This window comes from Acinonyx jubatus, chromosome C2 (genome assembly GCF_027475565.1).
Source record: "Acinonyx jubatus isolate Ajub_Pintada_27869175 chromosome C2, VMU_Ajub_asm_v1.0, whole genome shotgun sequence".
NCBI classification, from domain to species: Eukaryota; Metazoa; Chordata; class Mammalia; order Carnivora; family Felidae; genus Acinonyx; species Acinonyx jubatus.
In genome coordinates, this window is record NC_069384.1 from 80444000 (window position 1) to 80462653 (window position 18654).

General features: G+C 41.5%; 2 protein-coding genes across 5 annotated transcripts in view; both read left to right on the top strand.

Moving 5' to 3' along the window:
• Window positions 1-1282: 1282 nt before the first annotated feature.
• Window positions 1283-9034, top strand: LOC113599999 (basic proline-rich protein-like). Its single transcript, XM_027061960.1, has 5 exons — window positions 1283-1340; window positions 3235-3273; window positions 6373-6506; window positions 7775-8721; window positions 8824-9034. The coding sequence occupies exons 1-5, from the start codon at window positions 1283-1285 to the stop codon at window positions 9032-9034; spliced, it is 1389 nt and encodes a 462-aa protein (XP_026917761.1).
• Window positions 9035-9059: 25 nt separating this feature from the next.
• IGF2BP2 (insulin like growth factor 2 mRNA binding protein 2) overlaps window positions 9060-18654 on the top strand; it is a 165175-nt gene continuing 155580 nt past the window's right edge. For 2 of the 4 annotated variants that reach the window (XM_027061250.2, XM_027061249.2), the window contains exons 1-2: window positions 9062-9349; window positions 10933-10993. In XM_027061250.2, the coding sequence (XP_026917051.1) occupies window positions 9172-9349; window positions 10933-10993 (239 nt within the window). In that variant the 5' untranslated portion in view covers window positions 9062-9171. Of the gene's footprint in view, window positions 9350-10932; window positions 10994-18654 lie in introns of all 4 variants that reach the window. The other 2 variants (XM_053221109.1, XM_053221110.1) reach the window with 2 other exon arrangements.

Sequence of the window (18654 nt, forward strand, 5' to 3'; positions counted from 1 at the left end):
TTCACAACATATGTTTAAAACACTCATATGCATATCATTTTTTGACCTAGTAATCCCACTAAGAATTTACCTTGAAGATAAACATCACAACATCCAACAACACAAAAATGTAAAGGTTATTATTCATAGCATCAATGTTTGTAAAATTAAAAAATACTGGAAACCACTGACATGCACATATATATGGCATACAAGTACTAAGCAGGTATTAAATAAAAAAGAATGAGAGAGATCTCTATGAACTCGTATGGAGTGACTTCCAGGATAAATTAAGTGAAGAAATCAAAGTGCAAACCAGTATCTGCAGTATGCGATCTTTTTTATGGGAAAAAAAGGGAATAAAAAAACCATACATGTGTATGTTCATTTGTGCACTAAAAAGCCACAGGAAAGACAATCCAGAGGTATTAAGATTGGTTCTTCTCAAGAAACAAGACTCTTAACTATAGAGATCTGATGGTTACCAGTAGGGGGTGGGTGAAGGGTTAAATAGGTGATGGGGGATTAAGGAGTGCACTTGTTATGCAGAGCACCAGATGATATACAGAATTGAGTCACTATATTGTATACCCGAAACTAATATTTTTTAAATATTAAAAAAAAAAAAAAGACTGGTTACTGTCAGGGGCTGGGTAGGAATGGGTTGGGTAGAATAGACATAATGAAAATCATCTAATTATACCTTCTGTGTTGTGGAACCATGTTAATGTTTTATATACTCAAAGCAACAACAAAGAAAAAAAGAAAAAGAAAATTAACAATGATGGGGAGGGCAACTAAAATGTGCAAAACAAATGAACCAACCAAATTTCAAATGAATAAAATAACCTACGCTGAAGGGGGAATAAAACACAAGTAACTTCTGAACACTATAATTGGACTGTATACTCTCAGACTAAACACAAAAGAATTCTAAACTAATATTAGATAACAGGAAATCAGTTAATAGACTTTTTTTTTTCATGAAGGCATTGGTTAGCAATTCCATGTATTTAAGGATGAAGCAAGTAAGTAAATATATTGTGGATAACGGGAGCCAGTTTTCTCATCGTTGAGAGTTACAAATATGAAGCGGGAGAGAACAGAATGAACCCTATAGTGTTTCACTAGAATCAGAAGTATCAGTATGAACACATGATTTTTAAAATAGCAATAAATTGGTCAGTATAGACAGGCATACATAGATCTGCATGTGTGTATATTTACATAATCTATCTCTTAGACTTTTTGGTTGAGAGGGTCTAGAATCAACAATATTCCAGAAGCAATGAGCATATCCAACATGCAGATCTTTGTTTCTAAATACTGTTCACTGCTAAAGAAGCACCAGGGCTCCCCAGGTAAATAGCTGATTATATAGGACTGAGGCAGAGAAAGTACAAACTGGGAACAAAGTCAGAAGTTTACACGAGTCAGCTTGAAGGGGTTCTTACTAGCTAAAAGCAGGACAATCTGAGAGTACTTAACGACAGTAAAAGTTTATAACACTTTGAATAAAATATGAATCCATACTGATGTATTAAATGGGGGACAAGGGAAACCTCTTCCTTTCAGTAGAAAGCCAACTAATACAAAAGGAATGATGAAATTAGCATCACCATTTGGCAACCATAATACTAATTCGTCTAGGCAAGAATCAATAATAGATACTAAAACTAGTGGTTGAAATTATGAGGAATAACAGAGTATCTCCCCAAGAGTAACTTTATAATAGAGAAACCTGGTACACACCACTGTCAGCAAATGAGCAAAATTTTATCACCAAAGTTAGTAATGGGACAGATCAGTATCCTAAGCCTACTGATACAACGTATAATAATCACTTCTGTGGTATTCCTGCAAGGAAATCTAGAACTAAAATCTAACCATGAGGAAACATCAGACAAACCCAAATTGAGGGGCATTACAAATAAGTAAGCTTTTTTAAAATCAGTAATGTGAAAGTCTTGAAAAACAAAGGACTAAGGAACTGTCCAGATGAAGGAAATAGACAAAAGAGTGAAATGTAACAAATGATTTGGAATTTTCTTTTGCTCTAACAAATATGATTGGCACAATTGGTGAAGTCTGAATAAGGTTTGTAGATAATAGTATTGTTTATTTCCTGTTTATTTTTAACAATTATAAGGGGGTTATGTAAAGACTGCTTTTTTAAAGCAGATATAAACTGAAGTATTTAAGCATAAAGGGACATTCTGTCTGCAGTTTACTCTCAAATGTTTCAGAGAAGAGGATAAAACAAATGTGATAAAATGTTGACATCTGGGGAATCTGGGTAAACGGTACACAGGACATCTCTGTACTATTTTTGCCACCTTCCTGCAAGTCCAACATTACATATATATGTTACGTATGCTTAAAATTTACATATGTGTATACATAAACGTATCAAGTTTTTATATATGTTTAAACTAAAACAACTTTTGGTTTTTAAAAAATGTAGATTCCTGGGCCCCATCTGTGAAATTTTGGGTTCAGGAGTTCTAGTGATAGGTGTTGGGAATCTGTATGTTTAAAGTTTTTCTAGTGATTATGATGTTTAATCTGGTTTAAGAATCATCCCCTGCCAGAGAGTAATAAAAATTTTACTACTCAAGAGGTAAAAAAGAGCACCCATTTATCTGCCATCCAGCTTTCAAAACGAAAACAAAACCCAGTCACAATGGAAATTCCATGTATACCTTGCCATCTACTCATTTTTTTTCCCTCCTAGAGGTAATCATCCCAAATTTGAAGTTTGTCATTCCTATGCATGTTTTCATACATTTATACCATATAAATATGTTCATATCAGCAATAGAATTGTTTTGCATGTTTTCAGACTTTATAAGTGGTTCATAACAAACACTTCTTCCTACAATATAACTTTTCATTCAGCAAGATATATTTTGGTATTTAACATTGATACAGGTAGCCTATTACATTGATTTCCTCCAGAAGAGAGGGAAACACTAAGGATTCCAGAAAAAATGAACATGCACATTCTTTGACCTGATGTAAAATATTCAATTTATGACTATACCGCAATTTTAAAAAATCCATTTTCTTGATGACGGATCTGGGTTCCATTTCTTCACTAATCCTCATGCAAAAATGAACCTCGTATATATTTGTGCACATATAGAATTTCTTTAGAGGAGAAATTGATAGGTCAAAGGGTGTGCATGTTTATTCATTTTCTCTGGAGTCATCAGTTTTTTTCCCCTTTTTTGGATCATGCATGGTTGTCCACAGCAATAGGAGAGAAGGCAGTGTCTACGGGCACAGATGCAGGTATGTGGGCTGATAAATTTGTTGAAGCGTTCTCATTGCTTCTATTTTCTTGATGAAACAGAGAGCAAGGTTATCAGTTGAGACCTAGGGTGGATGAAGAGCAATTGGAGGGTAGAGGATGTGGAGAGAGGTGAGATGTGTAAAGGCGATCTAGGAGAATGGGAGATTGCCAGGGAGTGCTATGGGCCTAGGTCTTCAGTCCTACTAGATATTGACAAACTGTTCTTCAGAGGAATTATACCAACGTACACTCTTACTAGCAGTGGATGGAAGTTTCTGATGCTGTACATCTTCACCAGTCCCTGTATTCAGAATTTCATAATTTTTGCCAAGTTAATGTTTGTGAATAGTTTTAATTTCCTCAATTTCTTGAGTTGAGCTTATTGTCCATTTGTTTCATTTTCTGTGAATTAGTTAATTCATGTTTTTTCCCATTTTTCTAACAGTTGTCTTTTTCTAATTTGTAGGTTCTCTTTATGCAGTTTGGATAATATACCAGTGTTTACATTATGACTATACAAATATTTTCACTGTTGAGCCTATGACCATTGCTCCTTTCTTCTATGACTATGTGTTTTTCCTAGAGTTAATGATTTCCTTTTCCATCTGCCCAGTTTTCCATATACCTATGATTTTTTCCCCAAATGCTCCAACGTGCTTGGCATCCTATTAGAAACAATTACTATGTGTTCATACAGAAGTTCCATCTTTTCGTTCCTTGAGGTCCTCTCTTACCCACCTATCCTCTTGTTCCAATCTGTGTTGGTTGCTCTTTGGAAAACCGCATTGGTGGCATTCTGGATCTTCTATTCATCATCTCCTGGGTTGGATTCCAGATTTCCCAAATCTCGTATCTTCTTCTTCCATGGTTTGGCTGGCACTTATTCTCTGGTAGCTTCCCCCAAAATGAGGATATATCTGAATCCTTGAATGTCTTTTTTCCCAAGTAAACTCCATGCCCAGGATGGGGTCAAACTCAGGACCCCAAGATCAACAGTTGCATGCTCTTCCAACTGAGCCAGCCAGGTGACCGGCTCTGATCTTTTTGCTGTGCTTTCACTAAACCCTTTCAATCTGAAGAACTAGGTCTTTAATTCTGGAAACTGTTTTTGTTGTTGTTGTTTTGGTGGGAGGCATTATTTTCTGTTCTCTTTTTCTCAAAGTTGTTTCTGAGTCAACATTTGAATCTGATTTTAGGTGTGGAGCAGATGCTTTATTATGTCTCTATGCTTTTGCATTTGTTATTCCTTCTGTCTAGCATGCAGACTCCTTCTCCTGTCCTAGTAAATCCCTGCTTATCTTTCAAAACCCATTTCTGATATCAGTTCTTCCATGACGATCCCCTCCCTGACCCTAGACTGAATGAGATGATCTTTCCTCTATGCTCAAAGTCTTTTATGGCATCTCTAATGCCATTCTATAAAGTGTTTATATATCTGCCTCTGCCCCTTTCCCCCCACCGATCCTAAATGCTTTGATAGGACAATGTTTATCCATTTCTGTATTCTCAGTGCCTAACAGTGTGTAATGGCATGAATAAATGAATGGATTCAATGAGGGGAGAAAAGTGCACATTTTCTCCCACTACATGGCAAGCATTGCACAAGATAGGTACAATCTCATATGCCTTCATTTAATCCTTTGAGCAAATCTCAAAGGATGTATAAGCAAATTGCTTATACAATAAATATTACCTGAACTTCTATTATGTGCAAGGTTTGATACTGGTCAAAGGATGAAAAACAACAACAACAACAACAACAAAATTTCATTTCTCTAGAAATTCACCATATAGAAGACTTTTTCCTCATATAATTTTTAAAAATTGACAATTCACATACCAAAAATTCACATTTAAAACCCACACTTCAATGGCTTTTAGTATATTCACAACGTCATGCAACGATCACCACTAGACAAGATATTTCTTATCTGTATGAAGTGCTGTGTGTATTCTGGGGTCAAGTCAAAGGAGGAGGCAGTCTACCAGGGGAACAAACATTCCAGAGAAAGGAGATGTGCAATGAAGTATAGCTGAGACAGCCCAGTATTTGAAAAAAATATGAAAAATACAGAGAAGCCGGAGTTTATGTTGAAGTAGTAGGTTAGACTATTTTACAAATGAGGAATCTGAAACTCAGAGAGGTGAATTAACTCAAATAAGGTCAAACAATTTTTCTCTACTAATTCAAGAAAAGCTGCTAAAAGACCTTACCCTACCACTACATCATTCCCAATGAGCAAGCAGGTGCTGACGCCACCAAATACTGAATTGGCTCCAAATATTGCTTTCCCCCCAGCCTTCTGGCAAACAGGCTTCATTTTCCCACCCAACTCCGTGCATTACCTAGCACCATTGGCCGTTCAGACCACCATCATTAGTTGAGCAAAAACATTTCTGGTGTGTTTTTGTAGATTCAGAAGGTTAAGGTGACCACAGTGATGCTATCAGAAGGTGCTCTGTCCATAGACAGAAATATTTTGGTCATGAAAGTCCAAGGGGTGCCTGGCTGGCTCAGCAGGTGGAACATGTGACTCCTGATCTCGGGGTTGTGAGTTCGAGCTCCATGTTGGGTGAAGAGATCATTAAAAAAAAAAACTTTAAAAAGTCCAAAATGAAGACTTAACATTTAACAGCCTGTTTAGCTAAAATATGCTTTCCAGTCCTGTTTCAATCTCTCTGTATGACCAGAAAGAAATTTTACTTTTCTGGACCTCAGTTCTCCTACCTGCAGAGTGACATTAGGAAATCCTGTCCCAGCTACCCCACTGCAAGCTTGCCCAAAGGAATCACTGAAAAATCACGAGGATCTGTACTGCCTTCAACATTCTTGAGGAAAAGGTTAATATGCCTAAAAGTAATATGCCTAATATAAAAATGTCTCCAAATTTTTGACCTCAGTTAAACATTCATAAAAATCTTGGCTTATTAGGCTTATGTTCAGTCTAGATTCATCTCCATTTCAACTCTCTAGGAGGGGATAAGTTAGGGGAACTCAGGAGAAAATAAAGGCAGGGGCAATGACTTCTGGATTTCTGGTTTTCCAAGTTGAGGCTGTCCTGTTCTCTACCATGTGAAAGAGCAAATCTGCATTCTAGGATATGAAACTGTGGGTGCTACAAATCAGAGGGATGGTGGAAACATGTCCTCCTTACAAAATCCTGGCATGACAGAAGACACAAAGTACAGCAGTGAACAGTTACTTCTCAGAAACAATTTCCAAAGTGACCAGGTGAAACATGCTGAGAGTTCACCAGAAGCCACCTTGGCTAAGAATCTTTAGATGCTTGCTGCCCACTAGAGAATCCATGCTAAAATGTTTGTGGTTTTGCAGTAGGACCAAGGAATTAATATGCCTGAAAATATTACACAACAAAAAAGCTTTACTAACCTTTCAGAGAAGAGCAAGATTAAGTACCCCTGTCACTCTCATTTCTCTTAGAAGATGCAAATTTGAATTATTGGAAATAAATACCAATTAGGGGCATCTGTGTAAATAATCTGAAGATCATTACCTCTTGGTCTGCATAGGTTTATATACACACAGTTTTCATTTATGATTCTCCAGTACATTTTGGTAGGAAAGCATCTACACTCAGTTTATCCCACTCCAGGAGCAGTAAAATCCAATCCTTTTTTAGAGAGAGGAAATTTGAGAATATTTGAGAGCAAAGCCAGAATTCAAATAACTGCAATATCTAGGTAAAAATGTATCCATTCTTTCTCCTCTGGACAACGAATTATTTAAGGAGACCTCCCTCTCCAAAAGAAAATATTTTAAAGCTCATCAGCTCCTAAGAAAAGCATTAAATGTGTTACCACTGTCTCAACACCCTACTCAATTATCTTTCATATGGACTTCAAAACAGCCCTTCAAGATTTGGTTGTTTTCTTCTCTTTTCTTTCTTTCTTCCTTCCTTCCTACTGATGAAGAAACTTAGGCTCACAGATGCTGGAACGTTCTAAGCCACACAGCTGGGGGCAGAAAGGAGGAAGGTCTGAGTTCTAAGCCTATAGGCCTTCCACCTGCCAGGGCGTCCCAAACAAGAATTACCTGGGAGTACTTAAGGAAAATACAAACTCCAGGCTCACAGTCAGTCTTCAAAGAAAGGGGCCTGGAAACATGCTTTTAAAAAGACAAACAAACAAAACAAACAAACAAGCCGTGCTCCCTCCTACCCCTTGGTTAATAGAAAAGCTTAGGAAAGACTGTACATCACGACCCAGCCAAGAGATCTGAAGCTGTTCCATTTTCACCAAGAGACCCCCCAACGTCCCCAAGAACTCTTATTTCTCTCGTCAAGCCATCACCCCCACTAAAGCCCCCACAAGTCCAGATCTTGGAATCATCTTCTGCCCTTTCTTCACTACTGAATCCTGCCAATTTTCTTCTTCCCTGCAGAATTTTATTTCCTGGCTGGGACTAGGCTCTAACCACCAGACTTCCAGCCGGGCCCAGGAACTCCCAACCGCCTCCAGCCCTTCTGGCTCCTTCCCTAGCCCCTCGGCTCGGGCTGCTATCAACGCAACCCTGCCTCTTCCGTCGGTCACGTTGTTTCCTCCGCTTGGAAGGACCTCTTTCCTCTCCGGGCCCTTCCCAGTGGTTGGGGAACTCCTACACAGCCCAAGCGCCTCCGCTTCCAGCCACCCTCGCCTCCCACCACCCCTGCTCTGGGACCGAACCCGGCCTCGAAATCCAGCAGCAAGCGTCCGTCCTCCTGGCCGCAGCCCCTGCCCCCTCCCCGCTGGCCTCCCCACCCGCCACCTGGCTTCGCAGCGGCCGTTCGGGAAGCCCTCGGCACTTCCCAGAATAGAGAGCAGCTGCCAACGTCAGGCTGCCGCCCGCCGCGGGGTTCCGGGCGCACGGGGTGCGGGCGGCGGGGACGTGACTACGCTCTGGCCTTCCGTCTCCCCCAACGGGCCGGGAAACTGAGGCCCAGGGCTGGCGGCAACTTCTCCAGGGTGCACAGTCCCGGGCCCCAGGCGTCCCGACCCCCGTCCGCGATCCCTCGACCACACGCGCCGCCCGGTCGCCCCGGAGAGCCGGGCGAGGAGCGGGTCTCCGAGCGAGCGCTCCGCCCGGGACCGCGCAGGGCGCCAGACGCGGCCAACTCGCCGCGAAAAGTTGTTGTCTCCCAGCCTGCCCTCGCCTCTCACCTCCGAGACACACCTTCCCGCGGGCCCTGGCAGCCGCACTCTCACATCCGGTCCACCTTGCGCACACCCCTCTCCACGCTCTCTCACGGCCCCTCTCCCTCCCACGCCTGCAGCGGGCGGCCGCTCCCCCGCGCCCCCTCGTGCACTCCCACCCGCGGCCGGGGCGCGCCTTCCCCGCCCGGCCGCACGCCTGGCCTCCGCGCCGCGCCCGCCCGGGCTTCTGGCGCCCGGGAGCCCCAGCCCCGGGCCGCGACCCGCTTCCGCCCGCCCGGCGGGCGGCAGAAGCCAGGGTAGCCGCGCGGGGGGCGAGGGGCTCGGCTGCGCGGGGCGGGGAGGGGGCGCTCGCTCGCTCACTCTCGGCTGCGCACACGCCCGTACAAACTCTCACACAGACACACGCGGGGTGCGCTGCCGCCGCCCGCCGCTGCTCCTCCTCCCGCCACCGCCTTGAGAGGGAGAGAGAGGGAGGCAGAGAGAGCGCTTTGTCCGCGCGCCGCCGCCCGGCCCGGGACTCTGCCCCGAGGAGGCAGCCGCGCCGAGTCCCCGCCTCCGCCTCTGCCCCCGGGCGGGCCGGGCCGGCCGCGGTGGGGGGAGCCAGGCTGAGGGTGGGGGTGGGTGGCGGGCGGGCGGAGGGCGGGGAGGGGGGGCGGAGGAGGAGGAGGAGAGACGAGGGCAGCGGAGGAGGCGAGGAGCGCCGGGTACCGGGCCGGGGGAGCCGCGGGCTCTCGGGGAAGAGACGGATGATGAACAAGCTTTACATCGGGAACCTGAGCCCCGCCGTCACCGCCGACGACCTCCGGCAGCTCTTCGGGGACAGGAAGCTGCCCCTGGCGGGACAGGTCCTGCTCAAGTCCGGCTACGCCTTCGTGGACTACCCCGACCAGAACTGGGCCATCCGCGCCATCGAGACCCTCTCGGGTGAGCAGTCGCCGCTGCCCCCTCCCCCCGCCTCGCCCAGCTCAGGCCGGGACGGCGCCCGGAGGGAGGCCGAGCCCGGCGGGCGGCGCCCGGCGGGGGCTCCCGCGCCCGCACACTCACTTCCACGCACCAGACCCTCAACTCTCGCCGCCGGCCCGCTCCCGGGACGGCCCGCTCCCCTCCCCCCACCGCTCCGGATTCCCCCCTTGCCCTCCCAGCCGCAGCCCTGGGGCGACCCCCGTGCCGCTCCGAGGGTGCCTGGGGCTCGCTCGCTCTCTGGGGGCACCCCTCCTTCCCTATGCTCCCGGGCTGCTCTCCAGAGTTTCCCCACCCCCATCCTCAGAGAACCCCCGTTCCCTCTCTTCCCTGACCTTCGCGTCACCCCCTTTGTCAGGGACCCCCTTCCAATCCTGCATCTCTTTCTCTCTTGACCGGACCTTACCCCTATCCTTGCCTCGTGCCCGGGACCTCTCGCCCTCTGGCGTCCCCTGAGCCGCACTCTCCTTTGGAGCCCCCTCCCCACCTCGCCTCGCGGTCCCCCACTTTCGGCACCCCCTCGGCGCCACCCTGATGATCCCCTCCAAGGCTTCGGGACTCCCCCAACCCCAATCCCTGCACGACGGCACATCTCTCTCGGTCCTCTCCCGAACCTTAGTCCCCTCTCGCTCGTCTCTCAAGCGCTCCTATTTTTCTCTGAATTTTTTGTCCGATTTTATTGAGAAGAACTCGGGGCTGGGGGCTTTCCGCCGCCTGTCCCCCCGCCTCCCGCTCGGCCAGAAGCACCTTTTTACGAGGTGCCCTGTCTCAACTCGGTGGGGGCCCGGGCTGAGAACCGGGAAAGAGGCGACCGGGGGGCCCGCGAGAGCGCTGGAGCCCAGACGGGAGACGGAGAGCGACACACACACACTCGCGCGCGCGCGCACTCACCAACTCTCCCTCTCGCACACGCACCGCTCGGAGCCGCGCTCGCCCCAAGGCCGGGAGCCTGTGCCCCCCGAGCCCCGGCCCGGCGGAAGACCCTTCCCCACGGGTGCGCGGGGTGGGGGCGGGGCGGCGGCGAGGCCAAGGTGACACCCTGGAGCCGGCCGGGACTGGGCTCTCGCAGCTGCGGCCCCGGGGTGGGGGGAGGTGGGTGGGGGGCTTCGGTGCGTCTTCTCCGGGCCACCGGGTGGAGAAGTCAGGGAGGGGAGCGCAGCGGAGCCCTCGGGGCCCGGGTTAGCGGAATGGAGAGGTGGGGGCCGGGAGAGGAGCGGGGCCGCGCCAGCCCTGCAGCTTGAGTTTCAAATGAGCTCATCCTTTCAAATTGGCGCCGCTCTTTATTAAATTTGTTTTTCCGGTAATGCCACCCACAGCTATACCTGGGGTCGGATCCGGGCTCGCGCCCTTCCCACCTCGTCCCGAGACACGGGGCGCCCACCTTGCTTCCCACTGGCAACCAAGTTTGCCCAGCTCGAGCCCGGTAGGAGACCCCTTGAGGGCGCCCGAAGGCGGAGCCCGAGCGTGGAGTTCTGTGCGTGCCCCTCCTAGACCCCCGCCGGTTTGATCTAAGGAAGGTTCTGAGTGCTTTAATTTCTGTTTTAAAGGTAAAGTGGAATTGCATGGGAAAATCATGGAAGTTGATTACTCAGTCTCTAAAAAGCTCAGGTAAATATATTTTGCTTAGTTATTTTGTGATAGGGCTTAACGTATAAATACCACAGTACACTCAGTTTTTTTAAAAATGTGCTTTTATAGTTAAAAAACTGCTTTTGTTTGTTTTGTTGGTGGAGATAACGTAGTTTAGAAAGTTAGATTTTTTACTTTCATTATATAAGGTGTTTACTGTACTTGGAAAATATCTGGTGCCTTATTGGGGGGTGGGGGGTGGCGAACTCTAGCTGTGTGAAATTCGCTGGGACCGTTAAACTTGTTTATCAAAACTTGCCTCCCACCCCTCACTCCCACCCCTACCCCCAGCACAGTGGCTACAAATGCTTGTCAAGACTTCCTGTGAGATGTTAAGAGTAAATATTTACTTTGTCAACTAAATTGCTTAACTAAACTTCGCGATTAATTAGTTTTCTTTTTTAGATAGATTAATGTTGAATAATAAAATAATTCAGTAAGAGGTCAGTATTTTGCATAGCATTGTAAAGAAGTGGGTTGTTTGGAATGGGTGGCAGTTAAAAAGCCAGACTTTTTTAGTCCCTGAGACTACTGAATATTGCTTCTGAGCGTTTTGTTGTTGTTGTTGTTGCTTTTAAGATATGTTTGAAGCTAAACAAGTATCTCTGTGAGTTCTGTAGCTACATTTAAGGGCACTGTTGTTAATGAAGGAGTAAAGAATTTTGTGGAAGTTGGATTTCTCCACAGTGATTTGCCTGCAAGAGAAATATCTCTGTGAGGAGAGAATGAGGGAGAACATCTTTGTTTAAAGCTTATTGTGGACTTTAAATTGGGCCCCTTTATTACTCATTCTAGATTTTTTTTTTCTTCTCCCATGTGTTGTAACTTAGTTTATATCCCGTTCACATACATTTCTTCACCATTAGTCATTAAGTAGCTGGACTGAAAACTCTTAAGTCTTTGATTTGCCACCTTTACATTTTCTGATACTCAGCAGTGCAACCACTTACTTGATTTTTGCCAGGATTGAATAGATTCTAAAACAAACCATAATAATTTTATAAATACTTAGATGTTTTGTTGAAGAGGTTTTAAAAAACTGTGGGCTCATTTTCAGATACTTTTATTTTAACTAAGCAACAGAATATCTTCTTTGCAAATGATTGTGGCGTATCAGAAAGCTTATGCCTGTAAAAAAAGGCAAAAGTTATGATTTGCAGTTTCAAATGAAATATAAAGCTAGTTTTTCTCTCTAGGAACAGATGTAATGTGTAGCTGATTGGTTTTTCAGTTAAGTATTCTAAATTTGTATACTTCTATATATATATGTGTGTGTGTACTTTTTTTTTTTACCTGAGAAATCCAAGTTGAAGCTTTCTGATGTATTAAGTATTTATTAAGAAATTTAAATCACTCATCTTTTACAACACTTGAAAATTTGATGAAAATATTGAACAAGGTTTGAAAGAACCACCTAAAACATTTGAAGGGCTATTATTCTATAAATGCCTAATTCTATTGGCTGTATAGCTGTTCTGAGTCCTTTTTTGGGTTATAATTAATGAAAAAAAAATCACTAGAATTTTAACTTTGGTGAGTTGGTGTCTCATTTCATGTTATGAAGTGCATTATCTCATGTTGCAATGTAAGTAAAATACTAATTTAAAGTTACTAACATCTCCTAAGACTTCTCACAAGTATACTTCTTCTAAACTTTTTCTTTCAAAATGCAGGAGTTATTTGCTGTTAGCCAGAGTGTCATTTAACTAATTTTGTTGTGTTTATGTAAGAGTTCAGAATTAAAAGCATGTCCCCAATTTTTAGTATTAATTAAATAAAGAACAAACTAGGACTTAAACAGCCTTATTAGTACAAGATTTCTTTGAACATGTGGGCAATATAAAATACCTAGGAGGTAGATTAAAATGCGCTGTGTATGATTCACTACACTGAAGACGTCTGACATACCAAATGTATGCATAAGCTGCTGTTTTAGAGGGTTGCATCATTTCTGATTGGATGGCTTTACTCTTTTTTTTTCCCCCTTTACTTTATTGGTTTAAAATGCAGGAATTAGTTACTTGTTCTGCAGGCTAAGGGAGAGATGTCTAATGACTGGTGTTGTGTACTGAGCTCAGACCCCTGGGATGAAGCAGCTGTATGTTCTCATGTACAGGGCACTACCACGGTGCTGGCTTTCAAAAAGCAGGGTACTGTGACATTTGAAACCAAAGCTTTTATGTTATATGGTGACTATTTTGGTGTTCCTTTGTTGCATTTCCATGAAATTTAACAAGTTAGAAGCAAATTTGTCAGCGTTAAGTCAGTTCTATATGTGGTTTTTGTGTTAGTTGAAGTGAAAATGTGAAGAAAACAATTCATCCTCATTGCTTGCTTACTTAAAAATCATTCAACAACTGAGTGCTCATTTTCTTTATATTCTGATTTCTTTCTGCTCTCAGGAATGAGTTTTAATATTTACATTCCAAATAGACTTTTTAAAGCTAATGATAATTTGGGAGGAGATGTTTTTATCTTAAGTTATGAAATTATTGGCATGCCATTTGCTTACCAATTGGGTCTTTTGTTAAATGTCATTCTAGCATCATTTTATATGTGCTATTATAGTAGACAGACTATATAACCGTTATATTCTCAGGGTCATCAGAAGTAGAAAACTCTTGTTTTTTTTTTTTTTTTTCTTTTTGGCACATGTGTTTCATTCTTATTAGATGCAAATTATTGTAATGTAAATCATAGACACACCACCTATTTTTTACTTTCTAAGTTGGTTTCAGGCTCTGCTGAATAAAAATCTTTGGATCTTTTTTCTCTATTCATATTTCTTGGTAGTGTATATGAATCAAAGATTGCTTAAAGAGGAAGAAACTGGAAATTGCTTTAAAAATCTGTTAAAAGTTGTGGAAAATGCCTTGACAGAAATTTCATTTTTCTTGTTGAGTTTTTAGTTGGAAAAAAATGTATATGTACATATCTGTATATGTATCTACACACTTGCACACGCATACATACACACACACACATGCACCCACATCACATATATTGTTTGGAGCGAGAACATACGCTAACCTGAATGTGCTTTGTAACTAAAGTTGAATGATTCTGTGAGAAACAAAACTTTCAAAAATGTGATTTCTGCCCACTGCTAGGAAGTAACCAAGTGGTATAGACATGCTTTCACTGAGATGGTGTGAATACTATGAGATAGTGTAGGAAAAAGCTATGAATTTGTCTTTCATGAGTTAAAAATCAGTAATTGTGTTGTCTCCAATGCAAATGAATTCAGTCTCCTATAGGAATGTTAAAGAAAACAGTATCTCAATTGTATTTTGCTTGTATGTACTACATTGTGTATAGTTGAATTAAATACCAAAAAGAAAAAAAACAAAAACAAACAAAAAAAAAAAACCATCCAACCTCAAGCCCTTCCTGCAACAAAGGCTTTTGCTGCATCAATTTTTAATTTTGAAAAGATTTTTTTAGGTTAAAATTATATGGTAGGCTTCTATTTAAAGAATTTGTTGAATTAAAAATTGATGCCTGAATTTAATTAAATAGATTCCATGTGTGGATATAATGTATATTAATATAAAATACATGTCAAACTGTAAGATAACTTTAATTTGGCTTTGAGTTGGACATTACATTTCCCATTTTAAAAAAGGCTAATAATTTTTTCATATGGTTCTAGGCTATGCCATAAACAATTACACATTTTTGTAACCTTTAAGTTAAGAGATAACTATTAGAATTAAAATAGAAGCAATAAAAAAACAGTTGATAATTCAGGTGGTAGTGTAGGTTTAAAATTCAAGCTTACAAATATTAAAAAACTGGTCATTTGATGTTTTTACCTTACTTAGTTAAATATTAAAAGCCACTGAAATCTACAAATCAAAATAGTTTTTATGTACTGCTTGATTTTCCAATTTGTCAAATTCATCTCCATTTTAAATTTGTATTGTAGCAATTTATGAAAGTTTTAAATGGCTACATAAACATTAATTCTAAAAGGTGATTTGGTGATATGTGATGCATTTGTCAAATTGTGTTTTTTAAAATAATATTTCCTTGTAATTATGGCTGGGTATAAGATGACCAGTAAGGGATAGTCTCAAAGGTTTATTTTTTATTATTTTAATCTGAGATTACATAAAGATGAGAGAAGATTAGTAATATTTGTGTAGCACCTTTTATACGTAATGATATAATGTATTTTCTTTAAGAAGAGTTTTTATAAAGGACATTAGGCAGTTTGGAACTAATTGCATATCAAAATCAACATTTCACTATTTTGAGTAAATGTTTTTATTTTATGGAGGTTGATCCAGTTTTTCAAGTGGGGGGGGTATGTAAATGATGTTGAAATGTGCATAAAAGGATAGGAACTTGGGCACATTTATTAAAAGTCAAAACTATGAAACTCAGATTTCTACAGGAACTATTTACACATATTTGATACTTCTCAGCTTTCTAAATATTTGCTGTCTATCGCTGAATCACTCTTCCAAGTCTTCTAATGGAATTCTCAAAAGTAGATGAGCAATTGGTCAGTTGTGAGAGGATATTATTTGAGCTAAGTGTGTCATCTCTGTGATTCAGTGGGGTGTGTGCACATGGGTGTCTGTGTGCGTGTGTGCTTTGTGGGGGACAGTAGTTTCAGACAGATGGTATCAGGAGGGAAGAGAAGGAAATCTTTAACTGAGCAACGATAGCTCTGGATTTCAGTCTTGACAGGGCAAATGAAAATTGCTAGGTGTTTGAACTTTGTGACAAAGGGAATCAGTATTTGCTTTGTTTGAGTGATGCATGACTCTTATAGGTGCTTAACCTTGTGGAAGCCAGGGCTCAGGTACCTGTGTGGCTTCTTCAGTGAGCTTGCTGCTGGGAGGACCATCCAATGCACAATCTATTCTTCTTTCTTTTGCTTGGATATCCCTTCTCACTAGTAGAGTTAGTTAGCTCAGTGACTCTGTGAAGGCTCTGATGATCTATAAGCCATTTTTATAAATGATAGAAAATTAAAGATTTGAATATGCATTTTCACTTAGGAATTCTATACTGTGGAAGACAGTAGATTATTTTACATAACAAGTACTCTGACGGAATCAATTTCATTAGAAGCATAGTATTAGACTGGTTTCTTTGGAGACTTAAAAAAGTTGAACTATAAGTTTCAAAATACATTTTTAAAAATTCCACTTAAATGCCACCAACGTGTCTTCATTGTTCTTTTCTGCGTTGAAGAACAGAGTAGTGTGACTTGGCTGAGCCAGTTTTTTAAACCAGTTTCCTAAAACTTTTAGTCAAAAGCATCATGTCTCAAAAGTTATGATTGACTTCTTAATTTGAAGGATGGGATAGTTCTGTTGAACAAAACATGCCCAAATAGTTTATTAGTCAAAGTTTATCCTTTTTACACTGAAATTCAAGTCCAATTACTTTGGGTAGTCATTCAAAACACTATCACTGAAGAAAAACATAATAACAAATAAACAACAAACACCTACTAGTAAAGATAACAGTGCTTCCTCCCAGTTATCATCATTAAAATATTTTTAAAAATCTTTTACTTTATAATTTAACTTCATGCTTACAAAGTTATAATTTTCATTTGGTGGCATGGACTCTATGGGTTCTATTTTGGGCAGCAAAATTGCAGAGTGCTCAAAGCATTATTTTTAAGGTTTTTCTTTTCCTGTTTTGATCATGTACTTTGGTCTTTCCATAAAATAGTGAAGAAAAATTATTTTCTTTTATAGAAAAATTCAGATTCTGTTGTGCTTTGGCTTCTAAAGATGAGGGAGAATATAGTAATTATTTCTTTAATTTGGTGTAAAGTTTGGTGGCATATGGAGGTAAAGATTAAGTAGACCAGAGAAAATGGATGCTTTTGCACTCATAGCAGGCAGTCAAATCTAAAAGCTAACCCAGCTAACCCATCATTTAATAGATACATGTCTCCTTCCCAAGCCTCTATTTCTCACTGCATAATAAGCTTGCATTTTTGAGATACATTTTGTTCATTTATTCCTGGATTTCCTTACTATTTATCTGTTCTATACTTTATTCTGAAGATGTGAACATTAGTTAGAATTGTTTACTCTCAAGAACATTTCATTAAAGAGGTGTTTTAATAAGTCCAATAAATGAAAAGAGTTCTGATGCATATTTTAGACTTTCTGATATTTACCTATATCATAAGAAATGTTGTTACCTAATGACCAGGAAAATATGTATGGGACCATTGCAGTGAGAATGGTATTTTCAGTTTTTCTCATTATCATATAATTAATGTGTGCCTTAGGGGGAAGCTTGGATTTTTAATTTTTGTTTCAAATGTGCTCAGAAAGGTGGTTTCATGATTCCATGCATTGATATGTGAATAATGCTATTGTTATCTCAGAGAGATACACATATTTTTTATGTGCCTGCATCTTATATTCATATAATACTGATGATGTCCCAGCCTCTTCACATTATTTCATTTATTCCAAATAATTATGGAAAGAAGATGGGACAATTAATATCATCCCCTTTTTCAGATGAGGAAACTTAGTTTCAGAGAAATTTAATAATTTGCCTGAGGACACATACCCATTAAACAGTAAAGCTAGGGCTAGAACCCAGGTCTTCTGATCCTCAGTCCACAGTGCTGAGACTTTTTTTTCTTCGCTTGTTTAAATTAAAAAAGTCAATCTAAGTGTTGTATGGTTCAAAAGGTGCCATTCAAGAGTAATGGAAATAACTGAAAATAGATTTGTTTGTGAATGACCCTTTGCAACAATCTTACTCTTACATCATGCTGAATGATTTGTACTTTGTTATTTTTTTTTTTTTAGGAAAAAAATAATTAGAAACAGTCAATTTAAACATTAACAGCAGCATTACCTCCTTTTATCACCATGCTTGCCCATAGACAGAAATGGGGTTGGATTTTATTGTTGTTGTTGTTGTTATATTGCTTTTTTCAGTGGCTGCATTCCTTGTGTTAAGAAATAGAACACTGCCAGGGAAGATGTATGTCTCGACATCTTGAGCCGCACGCATTAGGCAGTGAGCTGTAGCCCTGGTTAAGACTAGAAGCCAGGTGGAAAAGGAAAGTCTAGCTCAGGGAATTGCTTGGGTGTGTTCTTCCCAGGTTTTAACCAACCCATTGCTGGAGGTCAGGACTGTGTTCTGGTTTGTTTTCCTGGTAACTGTCAGATCTTTCCCTAGATTTGGTGTTTCTCTGCTTCAGTTTCTGTACAGAATCGGGCCTTTGGCTTCTCCGTGGGGATGGAATGAGTATTAGTAGGACAGCATCCATGAGGTTTTCAGAGTTCCTCATTAATGACATAATCACTCAAAAACATATACTAAATAAGCATGTTAGGTACAGTCCATTTCCCCTTAATTGTAAACTTTTCCTGTATTTATCCTCTTGTTTCCTTTAACTGTTGTGTGCTATCATATTTATATGGTGGTGGAGGGAGGAAGGCATGATCAAGAAAACAATAGGTGAGAAGATTATTTTCAACCCCCCCCCACCCCCCATTTCTTTAAGTTAGTATAGTCTGGGGTAGGGTGTTGCATGTTCTGTGCAGTTCTGACTTGGAAAATGGGCGAAGGAAGGTAACTAGTAGTTAAAAAGCAGCTCGAAGGGTGGGTGATGTGTATTGAGGAGGGCACCTTTTGGG